Source organism: Annulohypoxylon truncatum (genome assembly GCF_022578515.1).
Source record: "Annulohypoxylon truncatum strain CBS 140777 unplaced genomic scaffold F4807scaffold_31, whole genome shotgun sequence".
NCBI classification, from domain to species: Eukaryota; Fungi; Ascomycota; class Sordariomycetes; order Xylariales; family Hypoxylaceae; genus Annulohypoxylon; species Annulohypoxylon truncatum.
In genome coordinates this window covers 266,761-292,311 of record NW_025953817.1, presented here as the reverse complement: position 1 = coordinate 292,311, position 25,551 = coordinate 266,761, and the positions used below count along the sequence as shown (strand labels likewise).

General features: G+C 46.2%; 10 protein-coding genes across 10 annotated transcripts; 7 read left to right on the top strand and 3 right to left on the bottom strand.

Moving 5' to 3' along the window:
* The first annotated feature begins 484 nt into the window (after positions 1 to 484).
* On the top strand, positions 485 to 2,444 carry F4807DRAFT_217361 (acid phosphatase/Vanadium-dependent haloperoxidase). Its single transcript, XM_047994010.1, has 2 exons — positions 485 to 1,257; positions 1,318 to 2,444. The coding sequence occupies exons 1-2, from the start codon at positions 1,060 to 1,062 to the stop codon at positions 2,284 to 2,286; spliced, it is 1,167 nt and encodes a 388-aa protein (XP_047851394.1). The 5' UTR covers positions 485 to 1,059; the 3' UTR covers positions 2,287 to 2,444.
* Positions 2,445 to 4,637: 2,193 nt separating this feature from the next.
* F4807DRAFT_437534 (uncharacterized protein) lies at positions 4,638 to 5,724 on the bottom strand. Its single transcript, XM_047999045.1, has one exon. The coding sequence runs from the start codon at positions 5,525 to 5,527 to the stop codon at positions 4,826 to 4,828; it is 702 nt and encodes a 233-aa protein (XP_047851393.1). The 5' UTR covers positions 5,528 to 5,724; the 3' UTR covers positions 4,638 to 4,825.
* Positions 5,725 to 7,163: 1,439 nt separating this feature from the next.
* F4807DRAFT_469888 (uncharacterized protein) lies at positions 7,164 to 8,744 on the top strand. The gene has a single exon (XM_048002762.1). The coding sequence runs from the start codon at positions 7,191 to 7,193 to the stop codon at positions 8,343 to 8,345; it is 1,155 nt and encodes a 384-aa protein (XP_047851392.1). The 5' UTR covers positions 7,164 to 7,190; the 3' UTR covers positions 8,346 to 8,744.
* A 450-nt stretch (positions 8,745 to 9,194) lies between these two features.
* Positions 9,195 to 10,017, top strand: F4807DRAFT_463270 (uncharacterized protein; the record flags this gene model as incomplete). Its single annotated transcript, XM_048001948.1, has 2 exons — positions 9,195 to 9,657; positions 9,710 to 10,017. 2 exons carry the CDS (start codon positions 9,195 to 9,197, stop codon positions 10,015 to 10,017), a joined length of 771 nt encoding a protein of 256 aa, XP_047851391.1.
* A 2,223-nt stretch (positions 10,018 to 12,240) lies between these two features.
* F4807DRAFT_453207 (putative sugar transporter) lies at positions 12,241 to 14,175 on the top strand (the record flags this gene model as incomplete). Its single annotated transcript, XM_048000426.1, has 8 exons — positions 12,241 to 12,307; positions 12,360 to 12,388; positions 12,452 to 12,550; positions 12,636 to 13,302; positions 13,355 to 13,496; positions 13,557 to 13,653; positions 13,705 to 13,921; positions 13,976 to 14,175. 8 exons carry the CDS (start codon positions 12,241 to 12,243, stop codon positions 14,173 to 14,175), a joined length of 1,518 nt encoding a protein of 505 aa, XP_047851390.1.
* A 282-nt stretch (positions 14,176 to 14,457) lies between these two features.
* Positions 14,458 to 15,533, top strand: F4807DRAFT_217167 (uncharacterized protein). Its single transcript, XM_047994008.1, has 2 exons — positions 14,458 to 15,153; positions 15,209 to 15,533. The coding sequence occupies exons 1-2, from the start codon at positions 14,864 to 14,866 to the stop codon at positions 15,267 to 15,269; spliced, it is 351 nt and encodes a 116-aa protein (XP_047851389.1). The 5' UTR covers positions 14,458 to 14,863; the 3' UTR covers positions 15,270 to 15,533.
* A 720-nt stretch (positions 15,534 to 16,253) lies between these two features.
* F4807DRAFT_217201 (Metalloprotease) lies at positions 16,254 to 17,601 on the bottom strand. The gene is made up of 5 exons (XM_047994009.1): positions 17,219 to 17,601; positions 16,959 to 17,167; positions 16,766 to 16,898; positions 16,533 to 16,708; positions 16,254 to 16,465 (listed from the first exon to the last, which is right to left on the bottom strand). The coding sequence occupies exons 1-5, from the start codon at positions 17,483 to 17,485 to the stop codon at positions 16,393 to 16,395; spliced, it is 858 nt and encodes a 285-aa protein (XP_047851388.1). The 5' UTR covers positions 17,486 to 17,601; the 3' UTR covers positions 16,254 to 16,392.
* Positions 17,602 to 20,947: 3,346 nt separating this feature from the next.
* On the top strand, positions 20,948 to 21,980 carry F4807DRAFT_437504 (kinase-like domain-containing protein). The gene has a single exon (XM_047999044.1). It carries the CDS (start codon positions 21,122 to 21,124, stop codon positions 21,671 to 21,673), a length of 552 nt encoding a protein of 183 aa, XP_047851387.1. The 5' UTR covers positions 20,948 to 21,121; the 3' UTR covers positions 21,674 to 21,980.
* A 281-nt stretch (positions 21,981 to 22,261) lies between these two features.
* Positions 22,262 to 23,284, top strand: F4807DRAFT_437500 (HotDog domain-containing protein). Its single transcript, XM_047999043.1, has one exon. It carries the CDS (start codon positions 22,350 to 22,352, stop codon positions 22,911 to 22,913), a length of 564 nt encoding a protein of 187 aa, XP_047851386.1. The 5' UTR covers positions 22,262 to 22,349; the 3' UTR covers positions 22,914 to 23,284.
* Positions 23,285 to 25,374, bottom strand: F4807DRAFT_437499 (tannase and feruloyl esterase). The gene is made up of 3 exons (XM_047999042.1): positions 24,895 to 25,374; positions 24,708 to 24,842; positions 23,285 to 24,470 (listed from the first exon to the last, which is right to left on the bottom strand). Exons 1-3 carry the CDS (start codon positions 25,261 to 25,263, stop codon positions 23,358 to 23,360), a joined length of 1,617 nt encoding a protein of 538 aa, XP_047851385.1. The 5' UTR covers positions 25,264 to 25,374; the 3' UTR covers positions 23,285 to 23,357.
* Between the last annotated feature and the right edge of the window lie 177 nt (positions 25,375 to 25,551).

Below are 25,551 nucleotides of genomic sequence, written 5' to 3'. Positions count from 1 at the left end.
CTTAAGGCTTCGCCGCCACTTAATTGAATGACGTCCATGTCCGATGACGATACGCAGTTTTTTAACGAGCAGATAATAAGCATTCTCATAGCTTGCGCATTGCATGGCACAAATCCTCGCACGATTGCGATCTTACCATGATTATTAAATGTGCCTCCCTACACACTGGACACAATCTATTCTCTCTAAATAGTGTCTAACAGTGAAGTTGACAAGGTTACATGTACTTAGGTAAGTCATCTACCTTCTAGGAATAGTGTCGCGTTGTTTAGGGTTGGACTGCGATCTTAGTCACCCCACCGGTAGGATTAGCGTTACTAGGTTATTTCAACGACATCATGAATAGCGTATGTTACCACATGAAGTCCCTGAAATATATGCAACGGTTAAATAACACGACAACGAGTGATAGACGAGAAAGGTGTTTCAAGGTTCCTCTCATGACGGCTACTGGACTGTTTCGAGATGTTCAATTACCTGATTGGGTAGTAAGACAAGCATTGCCAGGTTTTTTTTGGCAGTCCATGACGTCCAGACTTGGGGGCGACGAATCAAATTAGCGGAGACAACTAACACAACCAAACACGACGCCATGCTTCAACTTACCTAACACATCGCGATTATAAGCTTTGAATTACCGGTCTTAGGGTTGTTGATTGGATTCGCTTAGTAGGAGCGATCTGATATGGAGTCGTTTTAAGTTACGCGGGTACTCAGCTAAGCCTGAAAATGACCATTAGTGCGTCGCGTCCATGTCACGGCTGAAGAGCTTAAAATCATGACGTCAATCGCAAACGCACGGTTGTCGAACCCTACTACGCAATCTACAGTGACTGTATCCTAGTACCTAAATATTTGATATTTATAGTGGGAGTCAACCAAATCTGTTGTACATACCCTCACAATCTCATAACGGCATCGTAGCTTTTAGTCTCTCCCCGAGACATAAAACATTTACTTCGTCGGGATTGGAACGGGACGGTACTCGCGGACTGCATATTCTCACGAACTGGAAGCGTCGTTATCACATAATAACCACCCATCTCTACTACATTGAAAATGGGTCTCTTCAGTCGTCGCCGGGCTGATGGTGCCGGTACCAGTGCCGGTGCCGGCCCCGTCAATGGGCGTCACAATGGACAAGCCTACGATACTATGGGCTATCCCATGGCAGTCCGTCCGAGTTTCGGCCAATGGCTGAAAGTCACATGGATTGATATCATTACGATGATATGCATGGGCGCCATCGGACTCGGCGTACGTTCCGCGCTCCTAAAGACTCATTTTCTATAACCACATTGCTGATATTTAATATAGGTATACGAAGCTCACCCGGCCCCAACTCGATCCTTCGCGGTGACTTTCTCCGACGGCGAGGTCGTCTACCCCGAGTTCGCGTACCCGCTCCGCAAGGAAATCATCCCCATCTGGCTCGCCGCCTTCCTGGCCGCCATCGTCCCCATCGTGATCATCCTGCTGATGCAGATCCGCGTGCGCTCCTTCTGGGACGTCAACAACGCCGTCATCGGGCTGCTCTACTCGCTCATCACCGCCGCCGTCTTCCAGGTCTTCCTCAAGTGGCTGATCGGCGGCCTGCGCCCGCACTTCCTCGACGTGTGCAAGCCGGACATTTCGCGCGCTAGCAACGCCGCCGGCGTCAAAGGCGCCGGGTACAATGCCGCGGGCTACAACGGCATATACTACACGCAGGAGATCTGCACGGGCGACACCAAGGAGATCAACGACTCGCTCGAGTCGTTTCCCTCGGGCCACAGCACCGCCGCCTTCGCGGGTTTCGTGTACCTCGCCATCTACCTCAACGCCAAGCTGAAGGTCTTCGCTAACTACCACCCGGCCATGTGGAAGCTGGTCGCCGTGTACGCGCCCGTGCTCGGCGCCACGCTGATCGCCGGCGCCCTGACCATCGACGAGTTCCACAACTGGTATGACGTCGTCGCCGGCGCTATTATTGGCACCGTCATGGCGTTTTCGGCTTACCGCATGTGCTACGCGTCGATTTGGGACTGGAGGTGGAATCATGTACCGCTGCACCGCGGTCAGCCTTGCCTGTACACGTATGATGGCGTCGAGCTTATGGACGCTATGTGGACGCGGAAGGCGGGCTGGGGCGCGGGCGCGGGCGCGGCGAGCGGGTTTGGTGGTGCTGGTGGTGCCGGGCATGCTGGTGCCGGGCATGCTGCTGGGAATGAGCAGGGCGGCGCTGGGACGTTTTCTAGGAAGCCGGTTGGAAGCGGGACGGCTAGGAGAGGTGATGATATGGTCTGAGATGTTTTCTGGCCGAGGTGTTTACTCGATGACTTTGATTAGGGCGTTTGGCGAGTTCGGAGGGATGAAAACATGCTGGGTGGGGTGAATTTTAATGGGATGCTAGACAGCAAAAGGCTAGGCTAGGCCATTAATTTAATCACGATATCTGTGTGCTTCTGCAGAAATATGACAAGTAGTGAACAGGTTGGTATGGATATCTCATATAGTAGGTTAGTGTCTACGACATCTTTCTGGCGTATTCTTGATTAAAGGTCTTGTATGTTTGAATTCCGGGACTTGTTTCAATGCTAACCAACCTGCCAGCTTGATGTCTAATATTTCAAGAGTCGAGTCTATCTGTCGCCCTTCTCCCTATTCTCGTTATTTGAATAATAGGTAGGTAGTTATTATCAATATCATAACGCAGAAGACTTTGGAGAATTAAAGCAGAGTCAAAGCTAATATTCTACCTAATGTAGGAACACATGAAGAGCCCCTATAAATCGGTGATTCCCCTTCCAGCAATTAATCTTAACCTAATGGAAACTATCCACGCATATAAATACATAATAATTTACGGAAAATATAAGTGAGGAAAAGGGGTTGTTATTAATGTCTGGCCGACATGGTACTCAAGTCCAATCTATAGATATGCTCCCTGAGACGTTATAATTACATCTTAAAAAGATTTGCTTTCGGAGCTTAACTACCTAGCAATCAGCTCTCCGTTATTTTGCCTCGTTATAACGTCCCTCCAATCTTGCTCGACTGTGTCCGAAAGCTCTGCAGTCGCGACAGAAAATTCCCGTGTAAACCTCGCGATCGTATTTTCCAGAAAATTGACTTCTAGGAAGAAGCCTACCGCATCCCTCGTGGTAAGAAGGCGCACTCCAACAAATTGCGAGGTTAGATGGTAGTTTCGTCTGCCCCTTTCTACACTCGAGACATGTTTCCACGGGAACTTGGCTGGTGGGAGTTATGCCAAAGTTTTCCTTCGCAGGTGTCCGCTTACAAGATGGACACCATATACGGGCATCATCCGGGATTGCTCGAATTAGTCTAAAATCTGTCGCGAGTAGAGCCCATATCGGCAGTTCGGAAGGAAAGGGAACTCGAGGTGTAAAGTGATTTCGTGGAGATCGACGAACTCCTGAATTTCCCACTTGATCGAGCAGGTTCATGACCTCAGTAATGCGAATTTCGGAAACTTCTCGCTTGATCGGTATATCAGTCCACTCTTTCATGAAACCAGGTGTTGATATCCTTGATCGAGAATTATACGATATTCCAATTGGTAAATTGTTTGAGGTCCATTGGAAATGGTCTATGTAAGTCTGCGAATTTATACTCGTTGTCGAACTAGTGTCTTCATTTCGACCCGGGTTTGGCGACCTGCTACTGCGAATATTTTGGTGTTCCTGTGGATCGTCTAGATGATGATTGTCTAGCGGCTGGCCATTGAGTGTGAACTCCACAGTATCCATATTGTATTCGCCTTCGATGCTATTTGTACTGGAAGGCGCAAATCTTATTCTGATATATCATAAGGTGGGCTTTGATATCTGGGTAATTAGATCTTCACTACTGGGAGGGATGAAGCAGCTAGAACTATAGTTATATATAATTATACCTCTCAAGAAGCAAAACGATCACATTCGCATGTCTATTAAGAACCTTGTTACTGGGACGAGACGATGTTAATACTAATATGAATATGAAATCTCGAGTCACCGCTGTATTAAGAGTCAAGCGCTTCTAACTAAGATGCTAAGTATTTTATAAAATAAATCATAGGTCAAAGGAGTTTTTCAACGCAACAAGATCATGGATTCTTTTAGGAATTAACAGGTATACTTAGTAATATTTCATGATAATTCCTGTAGTCACTTACCGAGGAAGAACATTTGTTCAAGTTCTTGATACTGACTCACATGCCTTTCCACAATATATCTAATGAATAGAGCTTTTCTACTAACACTTTAAAGCGTAGGTAGGGCAATGGTTTGATTATATATCCGTTATTTGTGGGAAGAACTCCTAGCTTCTTATAGGCCAAAGTGACCTAATCTTTCTGGACCTGTATTTGGTATTAACCTCTGGAAATAATACATTTATAGGACATTAACACCAGACTTTAATGGTAGAACTGTGATCAGGGATTGGCTATGACCCTGCTTTTGACAGAACTTCCTTTCGTAAACCCAAGGAAAGTATACACTAGCACATATTTACTAAAGGGGGGGGCTCTCCGATAGTTGCTTATATAAGCATACTACTACTTACCCCTGAGCTCATAAACCCCTGAACTCCTGAACGAAAGGCCTGCAACTCAGTAACATGTGAGTCATCACACTGTTATCGTTCAATTATTAGGAGAATTTAGTATCATTGGAATGATTTCCTAATATTAAGTTACAGAATAATAAATGATGAAATGAAAGTCTATCCACAACCTCCTCGATCAATCCTTAGATGCGCCACAACATTAGAGACCTCGAAATCTTCCCGTTCCTTGGTTTTACTCTCCAACTCTCATAGTTAAAAAGCGCATCCGACTTTATTTAATGTCAGCCGCATCTGCATAGCAAAAGACCTCATTTGCGAACTTGTGGCTTGAGTAGCTGCCGGCGGGCAGGGTTGGCAGAGTAGCGCAAAGCGGGTGCAGGTTGATCTGGACGCAGTTCTCCGGGATGACGGGTGCCTCCTTAGTAGTCTCGAATGCCTTCACGACGGCAAATTTCCACGATGGGCCGTAGTATGCAAGAGCCTCGTCGCATGCCATGAAGCCAGCGATACCATAGTGCAGTACGCCAGGTGTGAGGCTTGTGGTGGCTTCTAGCGAGACACCCAAGGTGCCACTACCGCCATTGATGGAGGCTACAACTGGCGAAGTAGGGTCGGTCTCGTTTAGGGGGAGACCGAGCCCGTACGGGTAAAGCGGGGTACCTTCGTCAGTGAGGATGTTGGATTTGCCGGCGCGGACATCCTCAGTTGTGCCGTTTTGGTAGAAGATCTGGCCAGCGGTAGTAGCATTCAGCACAGCCGTGTTGAGGCCAGCGCCGACATGGGCGCCCTGGAGTGCCGCACCCTCGATAGGAACGGAGAGTTTCTTGCTGGAGTCGACGACGGTTGCAATAAGTCTAAAGCCGGCTGAGGAACCGATAGCCCCACGAGCTTCGAAAGGAGCTGCGGAAACCAAGCTAGCAACACTCAGGAAAGTGGCTAAAATGGCCTTGGTTGTGTATCGTTGGGAATCCATGGTGGTTTTCGAGTTTTCTTGCTGGGTTGGTAATTGATAGAGTAGAGAGGAAAAGTATTTATTATTGATCCGACTTTGGTTTTCTGTTGGAAGTGAATTCTCATAGCATATTTGAAGTCGAGTGAACCTCGTTTTTAAGCACGTCGGGCTGAATGATAGCCTACTATAAGGTAGGAATATGATGGTATAGATATTTTGAATACGAGTTTGCCATACCACGCTGTCATGCCAGTCGTACTTCTTTGACCAATCAGACACGAGGATATTTCCCCGGATTTAACGGTTTAGGCATTAAAGAGCGACGGACTGCCGAAGCTTACCTAATAAACCCGAGCCATTCTCCATCCCACTCTTCCTATAACATTTTATAAGCGATGGAGTAATCTTCGTAACTAATTTTAACTTATTCGCAAGTTGTATCTCAGAACCATACCCAATTCATTTCTGGTCATCTCGTACTTACGAAACGATGAGCCTCTCTTTAACAATTCACTAATGAAGATGAAGTAACTTTCTCGGTGATCCGCATCCAGCAAGCGTCAGCCACCAAAAAGGCGTCAGCAAGGTACTCAGAAAGCTAACACATGGAATAAACATCAAAATTAACTTGATGTATTATTTAATAACACCAATCATGCATTACTGGCCCAGGGTGCCATGAAACATCCTTAGTATATGATTTACTCATAGTAGACATAATAGATTCGTCCGTTGTCCGAACAGCTTACAAAATGCTCTTACCTGCGGAGTGCTGGCAATGAGACAAGTCAGCTCGTAACGATGACTTTTCGTACGTCATCTAATCAGCACACCGTTGGACGAGTTGCACAAGCCACTTTGCACTCGTGTTATGTTTACGCATTTAGGTAGGCTATACCAAGAAAATCTGTTGTACTCTAGTATGATAAATGCCTACTCGAGGCCTAACGACAGACAATATTTGGCTAACTTTCAAAATGTTATGACGGCACTTGGAGACATCACAGGCACTTGTTAATCAGTTACACAATCCATAAAGTAATAAAACTGTACTCTCATCGAGTTGAGGACGTTTTTGTCGGGGGTGTGGCCCGCCGTTGGAAACAGTCACAGAGTGAGTGGGAGTAGCAGGTAGCTCGTCTTTGACTAGCTTGCATGTAGTAATAGACCTAGATTAACGCCTACTCCTTTCATAAAACCCTTTAGGGCCTTGGGCCCCTTATATACTTGTCCTAAACGTTATATAGGCTACAGCCAACTAGCTGCTATTTAGCCATTTGCTCTCAGCCTCAGACTTTTTTTCTTTTTTTCTTCTTCTGTACATTCTTCGTTCTGATCCCAATGTTACACGATGCATTCCTCCAACCTTATAATTCTACCAAGGTTTCAAGATAGACCACTTAAATCCAACTCAAACGTCACTTGGGTAACGGTACTCATATTGGACTGTGTTCTATGTCTCATCCTCCGGAACCATCCACTCCCCGCGTCTCCTTTAAATGTGAGATAAATGGCGTCAAGAAATCAATGTCAATAAACCTGGTTTCCTACTAAATACTTGATGCAATATAAGGCTGGGAGTATAAAGAACGAAGCGTTTTTCTAATGCAGCAAACATTGTAGATATCTACCTAAGTAGGTAGCTACCCGTTTTGCTCGCTAACTCAAGTACAAGCATGACAGGATGTGGTCTGTCATAGCAGGCCTTCATTTTCTCATTTCTCTTGCGATAGCATCGAACACCATCATACCGTCATTAACTGGGCCACTTAATGTTGGGACAACGGTTCTTGAAGTAATCGACTATACACGCCAGGATCCATGGACACCGAAAACTCAGCCGCGCGACCTTGCAATTTCTCTGTTTTATCCAACAAATGAGACATATCCCTCCAACTCGCCATTTATGCGGGAGCATGAATGCAGACCTGCAGTGCAATTTCCTCCAGTGGTGGCTTCTTACCTCGAGAACGGCTCCGGAGCTCCAAACGGCAGCCTCCACAATATCATAACTCGCGCATGTCTTGACGCACCCTTAGCCGACCCGTCCACGCCACTATTGCTTTTTACTCCCGGACTGGGGTTATCCAGATTGTGTTATAGCGATACTCTGATAGAGATTGCGAGCTACGGTTGGCTCATAGTGTCTGTTGACCATCCATACGAAACCGCAATCGTCGAATATCCTGATGGAAGAATTGTATATGGACTCCCACTTAATAGCTCTAACGCAACCATTGCGAATGATGTTGATATTCGTACCTCCGACCTTATATCTGTCCTCAACGCACTATCTAACAGCACAATAACTGATAAGATTCCTCACTTCAACGGACAGGGACCCCCTAAACAGAAACTCAATACAGAGAGAGTGGGAATATTCGGTCACTCATTAGGTGGAGCTACTGCCCTAAGTGTTACATCCAATGACACACGTTTTGTCGTCGGGGCGAATCTGGACGGGAGCTACTGGGGATCAGAGAAACAGAAGGGTACGGCCGCGCCCTTTATGACCTTGACTTCGGAAGGTCATAATCGTACCGGCGATCAGACCTGGGCCGATACATGGCCTAACCTTCGGGGATTCAGACGAGAGTATACGGTCAGCGGCGCCAAGCACATGGACTTTTCGGATTTACCCGTGATCATAGAGGTATGGCCTTATGGTATTCCTCCGAAGTCTGAGCAAAGCTTAGGCACAATTAATGGCACAAGGATAATGGAGATCCAGAGAGCTTATCTGACGAGCCTTTTTCAACGCTTCCTTAAAGGGGATAATAATGGCCTACTAGATGGTGTTGGGATGGAAGGATGGCCCGAAGTCACAGTCGGAGAGTAATACCGACATTAGAGAGTATTCTTCAGTACCTATAGTTGATTAAGCTGATAGCGGCAGGTTCGGGACGTCCATGAACGCCGCGATATGTAGGTGTTGCTGATCGACTATAGATTATGATGCGTCATAAGATGCCGTGTGCGCTAATGAGCCTATTCATGAATGACTCCACTGCTTTTGGAAGGATCATGCATGGAACCATTACCAAGTTATTTTCTAAATGATGGACGTATACCTGCCTGCCTATACTCAAACAACATGGAATCTCGTAAGGCTTAGCCTCCCTCCAGAGCCAATGATATTACTAACCAGGAAATGAATCCTATCACTTATCACATGCATGCCAGTACCACGACTTGCAGGATATGCACGAAGATTCCTATTACTCAGCTATTCTTATAGTCCTTTCCGTTGTGTAGGTAATTACTCCCCGGCATTTAAACCTGTATAATGCACTTAGGTGACCAATGAGGCCGTAAATCAATTCCGTTCTTAGTCATGGCCAGTCCGAGATGTCCGCGGTACACCAATCAATGCTTCACGTTCGTCTGGCGCAATCTCATCCGACGTCAAAAACGCCGCCGACAGACAGGTTATAGCGATCAAACCAGTTCTTCGACAAGAGATAACCCCGGATCGATGCACCCGGATTCCCTACACGGATTGTGCAGCTGTCAAACTTACTACTGCGTCTGCGCCCGAGGCTTGCGGCCGCCGATATTCGCAGAGGAAAAACGCAGTGTCCTCTGGGCATGGTGATGTTGTCGGCTTATAAAAGGAGGAATACATTCTCTTGAGATTATGAGAATTGCAGTCCATCTTCATCCAGTTGAAATCCACAGACTCTTCATCATGACCCGTCCCGACGTAAAAGCTGACGCTCAGCGTGTCTTCGAAGTGTTGAAGGCAGGAGGCATCGCAATCTGTCCAGCAGACGTTGGATATGCTGTGATGGCCACCAGCGCTAAAGCGCTCGAGAAGATCTTCCTCACCAAGCAACGAGGAGCACACAAGCGCCATGCTGGAATCGGGTCATACGCCATCCACAAAGAAGTACACATCGTTTCTCCCATGCAGCAGGAGATCATAGACCATCTCAGCCAGGACCTTGATATCCCGGTTGGTGTCATTGCGCGGTACAACCACGACCACCCTATGGTCAAGAACATCGACCCCGTCACATTGGAGGCCGTCGATGTGAACGGCAGTCTCTCGCTTCTCGTCAATGCGGGCGCATTTCAGGATGCGATAACGAGCTTGACCTTCGCGGAGAACATGCCGCTGTTAGGTAGTTCAGCGAACTTGTCGGGGACCGGTAAGTTAACTTTGCGATGATCATAAGAAACCGAGCGTTAACATCGATCCAGGGACGAAGTATCGTATAGAGGATATCAACAAGGAACTCCTTGACATAGCAGACATCGTGATCGACTACGGGCTTCTAAAGTGGTGGGTGCACGGTCGAAGCTCGACGCTGTTAGATTTCAGCGGTCCGTCAGTTGAGACTATTAGGATTGGAGCGTGTTATGATGTGATCAGAGACGTTCTCAAACGGAGGTGGAACATTGAATTACCAGCAGATCCGGGTATGGACTCCTTGAGGTTTGGACACCTGAGGAATTTAGATCCAGTTCAGTCTTTGCAGAACTTGATCACACCAGTGCAAAGTTCGTAAGCAGATAATAGATCCATATGTAGAAGACGCGAATGATTGGTTCATATAATTTCACTTCTGCGACCCTCGGTCCCGTCAACATGTGCATGTTGTCGTAGCCCGAAGAGGCTGGAACTTTGTTCCCATGCGTTAGTTAGCTTCTAGACCAGACCGCTACCTTTTTTTACCTGGGTGAGTAGGGGTCGCCAAGGTCTTGATTGGGAAGCTCCGCAGGCAATACTCCACTTTCAGTGGTGGAGTAGATGCACCTCTTATCTCTATGCCATTACACACAAATTCAAGGGGACTAGGGAAATGATCGTGAATCGGCCAACTGTCCGCACTGACCTTTTCTTATTCCACACTTTTCGGGCATCAATCATGAAAAAGTATTGGGTGCGTACGCATGGAGAATGTAGTTAATTCTAGCATGGCTTCTCCTGTTTTTTTAGTGCCGCTTATATTATCGATCCCCAAATGTTTAAGAAATTTCACATGTTGTCTACCATGTGAAAGCGGTGATTAGCGACAGGGTTACATTCCTAATCATGTAGGTAGTTTGATAGAATAACATTTACTTGAAGTCCTAGTATAGTCTTCTTTATCACCCATAATTCCTTGAAAGTTCTATGCGAGCCGTATCAAACTCCCAATTCTAAATGGATCATTGCTGTTGCGCCGAATTAATAGGGGAATGGAAGGTTGTTCCTTTAAATAGATATGCAAATTGTAGGTAGTAAAAGATTATGCATCAATGCCATGTAACGACTCACTTATTTAGATAAGAGATCATCATGAGCGGGTTAGAAGCGACGGTAACCATGGATACTAATTAACAATAACATCAAATCTCAATATCATAGAGTTATGGTAAACGTGCCGTGCAAATATATTGGCTTGTTTCGATCATTATGATAGAAATCCATATGAAAATTCTGATTATTCGTTATATCGGGGCTTTTACTCAGTTATCTATTGTTGTAATGGTATCATGCATTGATGCATATAAAGTGTCACTTACCCCTGAATAGGGGGGCGCGCGGCGCAGGGGCCGCTCTACGGAGTCGTTAGATCGATGTAGTCAAACTTAGCGCAAATTCAGCGGAAGACAATGCGATTAAACCGTCGGAGCTGCCATATCATTTATCTGCTAAATCCAAGTTCCACGTCGGAGCTACCATAACATGATGCGGCGTAGATAGTGCTTAAAAAAGCTGTGCCATTGGATAGGCACTACAATTATCGGTGTGAAGGTCGTTTAGAAAGACATTAGGGTGGAAAATGGAGTCTAGCCGGAAATAAACTTCGTAGGGCACCTAAATATGCGAACATGTCCGGCCTCTGCGTCAGACACTAGGGCGGCATCATGGAAGTGGTGATAACTGTAATGGTAAAGGTTGGTTGAGAAGTGCAGAAAACATGAAAATCGAACATCATTGCTACCTAGGTATCAGTGAAAATTTTATGATCCGCTGTAAAAGTTGGGGAGAGATAGTTGTTCAACTCGCTGTTTCGGACAAGAGCTGTCAATCCCTATGTTTCATGGTTACACTAAGCAGTGCATATCAAGCAGGCGACCGAAACTCGTTCCGAAGCCAGGTCCGTGGCATTAGACTCTTATTAAGTAGGTATGTTAGAAGTAGGTGGGAATCAGACGGTGTGGAGAATGCCGAAGGAAATAATCTGAGGAAATAAACTCATGTGGCATATCAAATACTATGTGTCACGATATCTGGGAATACCACGCCGCCCATAGATCCTTCCTGGGTTACTCAAGTTAATATAATAAATTCTTTGCGAGAATAGGAATTGCAGCTCAACCTACCGGGCATATGAATCCGATGAGCGGACACGATGAGTGGTATCGTGGAGCTGTCCCCGATCTAGGTAGTTGACGAGAGCTCCACAGGGCCACCCAACTTCGACCACGGTTAGAGCCGCAGCGTTACTATTCGTTACCATCCACGGTAGCTTCCGGATGTAGGCCAAGGCCGGACTCGCGAGAGATACAGCCGGCGTCGGCAACGAAACGCTAAGTCGCTTTCGGAGCTCGAATTCGTCTACTTATCTCGCTCACGATCGCTTCATTTCTTCGAAAAGGCCTGGCAGCATCATTTCGCTCTACCCAGCGAAACGCTTGCTTTAGAGCTCAACCCCTCCATAACCATATACACTTTAATGATCTTAGTTTATAATTCAAAAATTTCATAATCATTCTATCTAATATTTTTAATATCATCGAAGATGATTCGAAGCAAGAGCCGTATTTACGGCGGTTGGCTGATCGCTATGATCACCCTCGTCGATACACGTAAGTATATCAACTTTCCCTCGATGAAGCAAGTGTTAACTTTGTATCTTAGTTTCTTCTTGCTGGTTTGGTTACGACCAGGTATGTCACTGATACTTGATGTTTCATGAATGATACGGTACCAACCAACTTGGCGGGGAATAGGGGGTATTCGCCGGCGTTCTCGTCTCCGACAACTTCAAAGAGCAATTCCCAGAAACCCGCGATGCCAATATCTCTGGGATTACCTCTAGTACTTTCTTTGTAAGTATTAATGCACCAGTTACTACTGCTTCAATATGCGATGCAGTTAAGAATATTGAAGCTAAACAACACACAATTCGCAAAGATCGGTGCCGCACTAGGTTCCATAATAGCATTCGTCTCCGGCGACAAACTTGGTCGAAGGAAAACTATCATTTTCGGTTTAACATTGAACCTGATAGGGGCGGTTTTGCAGTTCAGCTCTTACCATCTACCCCAGATGCTCGTTGGTCGTATAGTGAACGGGCTAGGCATAGGGTTGACTTCGACCACAACCCCCGTTTACTTGTCCGAGTGTGTAAAATCACATTATCGTGGCAGACTTGTTGGAATCGGCACTGGCTCCAACGTGACGATGTTCGCGCTAGCGAACTGGATCAGCTACGGCCTGTATTCTCAACGCGGAGCTCTCCAGTGGAGATTTCCCCTTGCCTTCCAGGTCATCTTTTTCTTCGCCGTAGCACCACTGCTGCTTCTCGTGCCGGAATCACCAAGGTGGCTGTTACTGGCTGGTAAGGATCAGAAGGCCTTGGAAGTGCTTGCCCAATTAGCTGGAAAGGATATCCCGATCAATGATAGGATCGTGACGGCCGAGTTCCAATCAATCAAAGTGGCGATTGACCTCGAGAGAGAAGACCGTACGCCGATTTTGGACGTCCTCTGTTTCCGAGACAAGACGCACAACTTCCGTCGCCTTCTACTATCATGTGGCTCTCAACTTATGCAGCAGTTTAGTGGAATCAATGCGCTAGGTATACCAGGCTTCTTCATATCGTTCCTAGTTGATTCTAACATGCCTCCTAGGATTTTATCTTCCTACTCTACTAACGGAGATTGTCGGTTTCGATCAGCAAATGAGCAGACTTATTGCTGCTGTCAGCGCGACTGTCTACTTCATATCCACGTTTGGAAGTTTATTCTTCATTGATCGTTTGGGACGACGAAAGTATGAAACAACGAGATCTAAGCTTCTTGATTAGTTGATGACAGCTAACTCCTGTGACAGGTTGATGTTGAACACCACGGTTGCACTAGGTGCCTGCCAATTGATCGCAGCTCTTGCCCTGCGACAGAGTGATGCTGATTTCTCAAATAGAAAAATAGTTAGGTTATGCTATCCCCTTGCCCATGGATTATACTTACACAATATGTAGATGGGTAACTTGGCGACTGCGATGTTCATCGTCTATCACGTCTTTTTTGGTATAGGCTGGGCAAGTGTACCGTGGATCTACAGCGCTGAGGTGAACTCTCTTGGATGGCGCACGCGCGGTGCCGCAGCTGCAACGGCAACGAATTGGTTGTTTGGCTTTGTAGTGACACAGTTCACCAAAGCAGGCGTCGATAATCTAAAATGGCGTCTCTTCCTAAGTGAGTTACCATGTGGAGATTGACTTGCAGTACCTAAATTCTGACAGAAGTTAGTGTTTGCTATCTTTGCCTTCGCCTTTTTCCCAATAGTCCTCTTCTTCTACCCAGAGACATCAAATCGCACCCTTGAAGATATGGACCATATGTTCATTCAGAATCCGTCTGTTTTTGTGCTTGGCAAGCCAGATATGACGGAACGAAGACGGCCGACAAGCTTCATCGACGCAGAGACTCAACGCATTGGTACAGTTTAATAGAATGGGAAAAGAAGGCAAAATAAAGGGAATACTGGCATCTACACGGTTATATGGCGGGCCCGGAATAGATAATACTGGAAAGGGATATCAAGAGAAATGATAATGATGAATGAACTCTGGAATTGGGACCTAGCCGTATACTCGGGGAATATCCCTTTGCGTCAATAGGTATACTACTACCTACGAATTGTTATTTGGATGTTTCGCACTGCAATACCCAACCCCTTGGAAACTTCTAGAAGCAGTGCCAAGGGGTTCTAAAGTGAAAGGAATATTTCCATGGCATGAACATTGTCCTTCGACGAGATATAAAGGGTGCATGTAGTCTCCGCCTAGGTAGTAGAATGTTCTCGTGACGTGTTGATTCGGCGATTCGGCTGTGTGGGTAACCAATCGCAAGCAACTTAGATATGAAAACCTATTAATTTTGCGGTGTATCGGTGTTTTCCTATGATTCTATCAACTCATGGCATTTAGCCGGCAATCATGTCGAGGACTCAACGATGTCAGTGATTATCTGGCCTAGTCACCAATCTCGACCGAGTATATATAACCAGCGAAGTATCAATAACTGCCACCAAAAAATATGCATGCTTACACTATTGGGTTGATTTCAAAGCTGCGAATGACCAACAATACACCAGACCATCCACTTACAGCAATTCGAGGGCCCTAAGAGCGAAGAATGTTTGCGGCGATGTATCTGAGGATTCTGGCTATCCTAGCATTATCGTGCGTGATCGCCGCACGACCTCTGAAGCATTACGAAGGGTTAGCCGAAACTTATATACAAGTCCTCGGCTCGAACATAGTAGCGAACAACACTGTCGCTACCCCTGCCTCGTCCATCACATCACCCACAGACGTAGACAAGATTAGTTCAGAATGTAAACCGTTCAAGATGCCGGCGGTCCCACAAAAATGTCTTCAGAAGTCGGGAGAACTTGTTTGCCATGGATATTCCTTATATTGCAGGTGAGAAGAGCATCATGAAGGTGATCCGTTTGCGTTACCTGACACTATTCTGCAGATTCCTGACAGACTGGGGTGTTGGGTACGATCCGATTGGAGAATGCTGGACTTGTAAATGATTGGCTTTCTCAGAGACAAACAAAACGGTCGATCACCTGCCCCTACTCTTGACGTTAAGCGTTAGGAGCAGCTGAACGCGAGGAAATATAAAACGATAATATTTTCTGCGAGCAATTACATGGAACGTCTGTTGATACCCGGGTACCTATTTACCACAGGTAGATAGTTACTAAGATTGGTGATCTACGACCAACATTCTGGACTCGACTAGGGAAAATCGAAATTGATAAATCACAACTCAAAAGTTTTCATTTACGGTACGTGATCGTCCTAGCGCCGCTTCCGTGCAGCAAGTTATGGTTTTATGTGGGTATCACCCGGTCGATCCCCACGTGGTTTGTCTTACATAGTACAAGAACGCAAGGATCGAGATGGGTATGAGATCGTCAGATTTGCATATTCGGATTAAGGAACTCAAGCCTCTAAGAAAGTGGCTTGGCTATGAGACCTGTCATAGCTGCTTAGACTAACATAAATATAGTTAAGGCCCTCGACCACGCCGTTTTTTCGCCAAGGATCAATGGATAATGTGTGGTGAATCAAAAGTCTCTACCTTGATGGCCTCTAAGGATCAAGGGGTGTACCTATTCAGTACTTCCACTCAGCCACCAAGCCACCCGTCCGAGTTACCGGGTTCTCGGGTGTCACAGATCTTCGGAACGTGGCGGCGTGGCGTGGAGAAAGGAAAAGTTAATTCGGACGTCAGAAAATACCAAGGGACCTCATGTTAAGCTTAATTTGACTCTAATCTAGCGAACTCTGCCGATCATTTGGGAGACGCTAAAAGGTTAACACCATCAGCCCTAAATTATTTACGTTCACCAGGACCCCTTATCCTCAGGACTACCTAATATAACACCTCGTCTAATTTATTGAACTATTACATTGACGTCAGAAACCGAAAATCTGCCCAAAATCAATACTTCCCTCCCCTTTGCTGACTCTATCGGGAATATTACGGGCAACTCACTCGAAACAACTATCATGATATAAAGTTGAGGTATGGAATTATGGTATGAATGACGTTGATTCCATTTACAAGTGACCTTAGCTGTCTTACTGGGTCTACGACGCTATCGAATTTCTAGTATAACCAATCAACATACCACATCAAATTCTCGTCTAAGAGCGGTAATTAGTCCAAGCGCTGTACATGCGCTCCTCCTGGCCGGCGGTGAATTCTTCGTAGCAAGCACTGCAAGATTAGGTTAATCAATGAACAGAAGTTAAGCTAATGACAGCTAGTAGAAAGGAAGACATACTCATCAGAGTAATCCATGTAGTTATGGATTGGGTCCACACCACCGCCAGGGCAGCTGTCTCTGCCGACGGGGCAGCCGGAAGAGGCAGAAGCTTGAGCAGGGGTGTCATCGACAGAGTCTCCGCTGCCTCTGCAGCCACCTTGGAAGGTGTGGTAAAGATTCATCCAGTGACCGACCTAAAGCGTCATAAGTTAGATATCTAGAACAGAGTTCGAGTTTGGGTAGGTATTTACTTCGTGGACCACGGTGCCACCTAGGTTGTATGGAGCGGCGCTACCACCCGGCACGGACTGAGCAAGGATGGTGCATCCATCCTGATAGAACTCTAGCGAGCCTTCTGCTGCGTCTGTGGGGAAATAGCAGTACCTGGACTAGAAGTCAGCGTCTAACCATACATGGAATTATCTCGAGATTGGCGATGCGTACCCGAGCAGACCCCCTCCAAGGTTACCGAGGAAATATATGTTGAGGTCTGAGTATGACCCTTTGCGGAGCGCTTGCTTCATTGCAATCTCGTCTCCGTCTGACGCCCAGTTGGAGTTGACTGTGTAGTCAGTGCCAATCAGGTTGAATGAGATGCCGTGAGGAGCGTAATCGGCGTTCATCACCTCCAGCTGGTCGGCGATCATGTCCGCCTATGTAATAGTGAGTTCGTGATGGAAATAAGACATTGATCATTCATTTACAGTGATGTAGCCATCGTCAACGCTCGTCGACGATGCCACGACGTGGAAGTAAGTGTCCACAGTGAACGACGCGAGAGCGCGGAATTCGCCTTTCGCACGCAACTCTCGCTCCTTCTTGAGCATAGCTTCCGAGGTGGCGATTTGCTCGGGAGTCGGATCAGGAGTGCCGCAAAGTCTGGTGGCGTTTCCGGCGGCCCGTGGGAGCACAAAGTGGGCCGCGGCCGAAGAGGCCAGAAGAGCGGCAGCTGCAACGGATCTGAAGAACATCTCGAATCGGAGTTACAAAGAAACTACTCCTAAAATGGAACTAGAAAGCAAGAAAGAAGGTTGTTGAGTTCTGGGCATAAGATATCATTTCAGCTGAGAGCTTGACGACACTTCTTATAGTCGTTTACATAACGAAGGAGGTTGATAACGCCTCTCAGACAGGCTATTGATATTAGAATACGTCCGCGCGAAGCCACCTAGACCTCAGCTACCTGCCTAATCCGCATTACCATGTATCTGCCGCCCGTTCCCATACATGGAGAATACCGCGATACGAAAACTGTAGGTTCGCTGCGTGACGCGCGGCTAGCCAATCATTCTTTGGCATTTTATAGTAGGGTTAGTCGAGCTACAAAGTACGCTCAGCTTACGATAGCCAACATGCGCAGCTTTGACTCTTCTTCTAGAAGGTTTGGATATGGACGGTCTCGACTATCAAGGAGCTCTACCTGGAAGAGCAGGTTGCCCAGTAGTAGTTCTTGGAGGCTCTACAGACTACCTAGAAAGAGAAGTTGGAGTTGCCCCTGTAAGATGCACCTGACAATCATTTCCCTATTTAATCTATTTCGTCCTATCAGCGCAAGTACCGAATGTTGAACATACGGGGACGGGGTGGTAAGTGCGCAGGTATTGTTCTCCGGTGATATAGACTAGCATAGATCGCGGCAGCTTGGCGGGCAGAACCCTTGATTAGCAACGATAGCAGTAAGCTCTAATCTTGGCTAGATGCACAGTAGTGTCGTGCATCAGCCTGCCTTTGGACCTGAAGAAAAAAAAACTCCCGGCCTTTGGAACGCTTGGCTACCATTCCCGTCACTCGCCGAATAAGGGGGTCTCATCGTCCAATTACCACGGTGATATTTATTAATAAAGTCACCCGCCTTGATGCAGGAGAGATAAGAGTAATTTCTTAATCACTGCGTGGTAGACCGCTTTCCTGTTGCGGTTGTTACTTAGGACTGTTACCCTAACTACACCACCGGCTGATGACAACCTTATCAATCATGAAAATGTAAGAAGCCTTGGCGAACTCGTAAAAAAACTACCACAGAGTACCGGTGAAGCCTAAGTTTGCAGTTTTCTTGAGATCAAATGTCGTCGAAAGAGATACCTCGGGAGCCAAGCCGCCAAGGAATGCAACGTTGAAATTTTCGCAAACCCCGTTACGATAGCAGGTAGCTTCAGGTGCTTCTCTCGAAATCCAACTTTTATCATCATAAGTAGGTATTTACCCATGTCAATATCCAGTGTGCTATCATGGAATCTGATTGCTAAAGAAATGGCAACATCTATCCGTGTAACCATGGTTGCTGTCATCAACTCTCCTAATAAATGGGCACTTGATGCATATATCACCAAAATCACCCTGTATTAATGTTAATTTACCTCTATCATGATTGCTACCGTCTCTATACTTAGACTTCCATAATATATTCTATTCTTAGTGATACATATCACGTAGTCAACCACAAAGCCTACCGATGAGGGATAAAAAGCCTTCGATGAACTTATTAAGGTATGTGGGAGTTGTAACAAGCAATTACCTAGCCTTGACAACTGAAAGAACCGAGACTAGTTGGATTAGTAATATTGGACTTTAGGACATATTATCAGGGCGAAGGGGGGAAAGGATACGGAAATTTTTGGGATAAATGAGTTAAAAATCAAGATATTGTTTTGGTTGGCATAAGGCTAGGTACAGCTCCACCACGATTAGTAACTGGACTGCCAGCAAGCCCTGAGCTCCACTGGCACAAACAGAAGCTTACTTCTAGCTGGTTAGATGCCTCTGAAGTTCACTATGAGAACCTCAACGCTTACAGTCATAAAGGGCCTGCGCTATCGCCGATGTACCGCTACTGGTTTGTTGGAGATTAGTCTTTTATCAACTAAAGAAATAGCTCATATTGAATTTGAAAGGGATTGTTTCTTTTCATAAACTTGAAATCTTCAACTTTTTTCATGTGAAGTGTAGAACGGAAAGAACATCAGAAAAGTTTGACATGTGATAGCGATGCGATGATAGGCGATAGGATAAAATTTATATCGTCACTTGCATGAGGCGTCAGAGCATTTACATTTTATTTCACACTTAATAGAATGAGTTAATTAGATTGAACTAGCTTGTATCTACTGTGTGATTCCATTTGTATTTTGTATATACGCATGCCATGATTATATTGGCGATGTTTCTTTTTGAATATTTGTGTTAAGTATGGCATCGTTAAACCCCCTGAATTCTTGTAACGAAATGCTAGGCACTTGGCTATAGTTCTCCATCAGGTGGCAGGCGACGTAGGTAGTACTGATCTGTTTTGAAACCGTCGCAGTCTGTCAAGATAAAACCTTGAATTTCGGTGTTGAATTCTGTTGTGACGTTTTTCATCCTCAGGAATCAATCCGAAGACCCTATGAACTTAGACTTTCCTTTCTCTCTGCAAGGGCCCAGCTCATTGTTACCGAGAAACACCTCGTAAGGTATTTCACGCTTCTAAGACATCCACGGCACGTAATTCCACGATATATAAGTAGTTTATAGTCTCAATAACTCCGTAGATATGTTTGGTCTGTTACAACTCAAGATAGTCTTACTTATAGCTCCGTAAAGTCTTCCAGTTCCTTTGTATTATGACGACTACCGACATAATTAACTTGGGCTAGGAACTACTCTGTTTATAAACTGATCATAATCTATTTCCCACCTGATGTGGAAGATACCCCTTTGTGTCACAGGCTCTTCCGTTGGTTATTCAATTCACTGGTGATGTACGCGGTTTCTTATATCGTAACTCGAGATCATCGGAATTTTCATGCGAAACTACCGAGTACTTATTGTTGTCGTCGTCGTAGTATTTCGCTAGTGCTAGGCTCAATCTCTATGAATAGGGAGGACATACGAGCTAGAACGACAATTTCACTCACCGCATACGCAACGAACCTTCTTCTTAATCAGACGAATAATCCTGACTTATATATTCTAGATCATCTAGGAAGATACTATGCACTGGTCAATCTCACAACCGTTTGGTTCCCGACCAGGCAATGCACATTTGGGCATTTGATGCATTGGTAGACTATTTAGAAATACTTTTCCACACTCGCATTACCTTATTATTTCTTCTATCCACACGCATTTTCTCAATCAATTTCAACTCCATATTCACACATACACCTTCTCCTACCTTCAATAATCGCAGCAACCATGGCCACCAACCCTCAGCAAGGTGCGAGCTCAGCCCAAGCAACGCAGAAGTTAGCAACAAGGCTACAACTCGAACCTAACGAAGTAGTAAAATACACGGTACTGAAACCAATCGGATCTGGAGCCCTTGGACAGGTATACAAGTGCGAGAATAAGGATGGAGAGTTGATGGCGGTCAAAAAGGTGAAGCATCGGAAATCAGACATAACTTTCAAGATGATGCGCGAGGCTAGAGTCCACAACGGCCTAAGACACGTATGTCAATAGGGACCTTATTTCTTTCATTTTGGAACATGCTAACTTAGTATTCATAGCCGAACATTCTTGAAATCTTCCATTATCAGTACGACTTCAAGGAAGAAACATTAGAGATCTTCCTCGGACTCAAGGAAGGAAGCTTGTATTCGCTATTGTCCACCACCGCGCCGCTTACCATGGCCAAAGACTACGAATTCATCGACCGCTACCTCAAGCAAATGCTGGAAGCACTTGACTATCTCGCATCAGAGAATGTTATCCACCGCGATATCAAGCCCGCAAATATCCTGTACGTGATGGATTCCAAACAACAACCGTTCTTCCAACTTGGAGACTTTGGTCTTGCCCACGACTTTTCTACCGGCGAAACCGCAGTGAAGGTCGGCGTTGGAACTCCAGGCTACATGGCTCCGGAGGCGGAAAATGTAGCGATCCAAGAACCTCAGACGCACAAGGTTGATATATGGTCATTATTCATGACTTTGGTATGGATCACCAACGCAGGTGGATTCCGGACGAGGTCAAGGTTTCCTCTGAGGTTCACGCAGTGTTTTGCTATTGCTTCAAGTGCTATTAAATCCCAACTTATGCCATATGGCGCGATGGCAGAGAAGCATCCGGACGACAGAGCGTCTGCGGCACAGATGTTAGTTCTTCTGTACGAAGGTGAAGGCTTATCTACCCCACGACGCATGATTCCACCCCTGAGTACGAAGGGTCGCAAATAAGGAGATTTTGAAGACTTTCGAGGATGGATAGAAGTTTTTCTTCTTCCAGTTCTGCGGATTTCTTTGGTTTGACCCCAAGAAAATAGGGAAGTTCAGTCATTCAACCTACCCACTGGTCAATTCAATTCGCTAGCTACGTACGTACGGCATACCCGGGGTCAAAGGGGTCAAAGGACGACCCACCCAAAAATGCTTAGGTCATCAGATCAATATAAAAACGAAAAATGGTCGAATCGGCTTTGAAACTGCAGGGAAGTGCTCAAATTTGGTTGAAGTCAACTGAATGCGAATGTTTGATTTGACTTGGTTGGTGAAGTCGCTGTCTAAAGCTACCACTTAGAAAAGGGGGTGGCGTGATTAGGTAAGATAGTAGAGCGAGGGAAACATCCGAGTGGTCCGTGCATAATAGCTAGTCAGAGTAACATCGTCTGCCATCCTTCGGCGCTTAATAATGCAGGGATAAGACAAGAGGCGTCCGGAAAGGTGAAGTGAGGGCGGAAAAATACAAGGGTTAGGCGGAATAAACAAGCCACTCTATCTTCAACCTCCAATCAAATCCTGCTGTTCCTGTTCCTGTAACCAACCAGCCCCAAATTAATGCCCAGAAGTAAATCATCACAATTGAACCAACTGGGCGTTTTTACCTCCATCAACATCAAGACAGTCCAAGATCAAGATGCCTAGTTTCCAAATTACAACATCCGACTATGAGCATTTCGCATCTATCCCGTGGTGTGCTAAGCACCTACGCGGCCGAAGAGTTATCTCCGGCTCTCCGGCTAGCCGCAAGCGGAAGTCAAACGGGGAAGACAGCCTGTACGCGGAGACCCTAAAAACGCAAACTACCATCTTAGCCATGTTAGAGGTCTACGAGGAACCCAAATTGCCGACGGACCGCGTGGACTCTCTTAAAATGTTCTTAACCCTAGGCTCAGGCTTAAATGGGCACCCGGGCATCTGTCACGGCGGCATCGTCGTGGCCATCCTTGACGAGGTCATCGGCCTTCTCATACCAACCAACCAGCAGAGGGGGACCATGAAGAACCTACCATTTATGACGGCTTATCTTAACACGACGTTTCTGAAGCCAGTTCCCACTTGCGCGACCATTATGGCGCGAGCCAGGATCTTGAAGGTCGAGGGACGGAAGTACCATGCGGAGGGTTGGATCGAAGATGGGCATGGGGCGATATTAGCCCATGCTGATGCTTTATTCGTCACGCTGAAGAGCGCTTTATAAACCGACCGCCATTCTGCATGCGCTTTAATCCGGGGATAACTCGTGTACACCAACCGGCACCGAGATAATCTCATATTTCGATAACTTGGGCAAAAGCCCCGACCACTAGCTACTGGTGCAGGTTACCTGCCTGACCAAAGGACGTTTTACTTCAGTAAGAAGTGTAGTATCAGATATCCGTTATGTGATGAGGGAGAAAGATTTTAAGTCTAGAAACAGGATAGAGCGCTGGGCGGCATTCCTATAAGACTAGAAAGTTAAGGAGTACATGCACTTGAGCAATGCATGAATAACCACTCCATGGTTAAATTCTTGGAGTTAACAGGATCCGCGTTAATCGGAATTCTCATAGATCCGTTATATAGGTAGTTTGGTATCTGAATTATTATTTCGATCATACATTACGTAGGTATTATCTATCCTATCTGACTGGGCATTTCATGATCAGTATAGGCTTGCGCACTCCCAGCTAGTGGGCTCATTCGGGTCCCCTGCGATGTACTTTGATTGTTTGGGATACGGGCAAAGCGGCCGCTGGCGTTCGACACCCAGTGGAGCGCTATCATTCACAAACTTCGTCGCAATGAGCTGTTCCGGAGCCTCTCCTTCCTCTACCCATTTCATCATGGACAGGATAATATCATGCTCCGCATCCTCGTATCCAGGAACAGAATGTGTTGCCCCGTCGATTGTCTGGCTCGCACTGGCGATGTACCAAGGAGCATTGTCCGACGCGGAACAGTGGTTCATGCCGGGAATCAAGAAGAAGCGGTAAAAGTCGTCGGGGTTAATGCCTTTTGGTATAAGGGCCTGGGTCACCTGATCGTAGAAATAAACACTGCTTCCGGTAGGGATCAAGGCGTCGGCTCCCCCATGATACATCATGATCTTAGTTCCATGATCCAATGACGCGCTGAGGTCAAAATGGTCGGCGGTAGCACCACCTGGGTTGATGGAATCCGCAAACACAACATCGTCATACGTGAACTTAGTGTAGTCCCAGTCGGAATTATTGTAAATCCACCAACTGAACAGGCCATATCCAAGACCAGTCAAGTCGTCTCCTAGAGAGAAAGTCGGATCGGCCCCCATTGCCATAGATGGGAACACATATGTTTGGTTGGCATCTATCCAGGGGTTGTAGAACTTGAATAGGGTATCCAACTGCGCAGGAGTCAGACACGCCGTTTGGTTTGAAGTCGGTGTACACAAGAGCGCTTCGTAGTTGAAATTGCACGAATACGGCTCGTTAATAATGCCGTCGACTAAGCCGTCTTGGGGGTCGCATTGTTTCGTAATCTCTGGAACAATAACTGAGGTGAAAATCGAAGGGTCAATATGGCCAGGGGCAGTATCTGGACGGTTAGAAAGACCTAGACGCAGAGTATTCGCAGCTAGATGAACAGTCCACCAAGCCGGAGCACCAACGGAGATTCCGTCGAAAGAGTCCGGATACAACTGAGCTTCCTTGAGACCTTGCCGACCCCCTGTCGAGCATCCTGCGTAATAAGAATACTTGATCCCATCCGGGCTTGCGTAATATGCTGTAATAATCTCCTAATATCCAAATGTTAGATACCGGTCTTGGATCATAGCAATTATTAGGGCAATTTCTGAGCGAAGTCAAATTTTCTTCTTTTGGGTTTCTTTGAAAGTAGACGTATAAGTGGAACCGTAATACCTCCATGATACCCAAGTCAAATAAAGGCAATTGTCGCTCATTGGAGTTTTAAAGGCTCTAATTTCTTCATGCTGAATGCCCTACTCATAACCCATAATAGCAATTCGACTCACCTTGGCAAGCACAATGGACCCATGCATGGCTCGGTGGCCCCAGTCGATCAAACTCTCGGGAGCGTTAAGTCCCCAGCTGCCATCATCAACCGAAGAGTTATGGCCAGTGTCCGTTGACATCGTGGCAAATCCATACTGGTCACAACTATTAGCAGAAATTCACAAAGACTTTTGTTTGAAAAATTACCTGTGAGAAAATACCCATATCAGGCCAATTTATGCCACCTCCGAACCCACCATTTCCCGTAGTCAGAAATCGGCCATTCCAGGTCTTGTCTGGGAGGAAAAGACCGAAATCATATGACGAGTTTTCGGAGGATTTGACATTGATGGCAACGGCACAGAGTGCTGGCAGTTTTGTCGCATTCGTGGGGAAGGGAAGGTCGAGCGCACCTTGACCGAAGCTGCCGTTCTGAGGGATAGCTTGAACTAAGTTGATTGTAGCATTGGAGTTATCCTTAAGGATGGCGGCGAAAGCCTCGGTTGTGCAATCAGCCACGACAGACTTTAACAAGCCCGCGAGAACCACGAAGGGAAGCGCAGAAAGTCGATACATGCTAGCTGGGCAAACGTGCTAGACGATCGAGGATCCCATGAGTACATTGAGTGGGCATGGTCAAGTTATTAGTATTACCTTGCCAGAAGGACGACCCTTGGTCATGGTGGGCATTATCAAGTTCGACGCGTTGCGTGTGCAGCGAACCGTTGCATCGGCACGTTTTTTCTGCAATTGAAATACCACCGAGGAGCATGGTTCTCCAGTGGGGTTGACCGGGAACTATCCTACATAGGCTTGGATCGGCGGGTAAATAGCTTGGGTGAAGAGAGAAAGCCGTCATCGCGA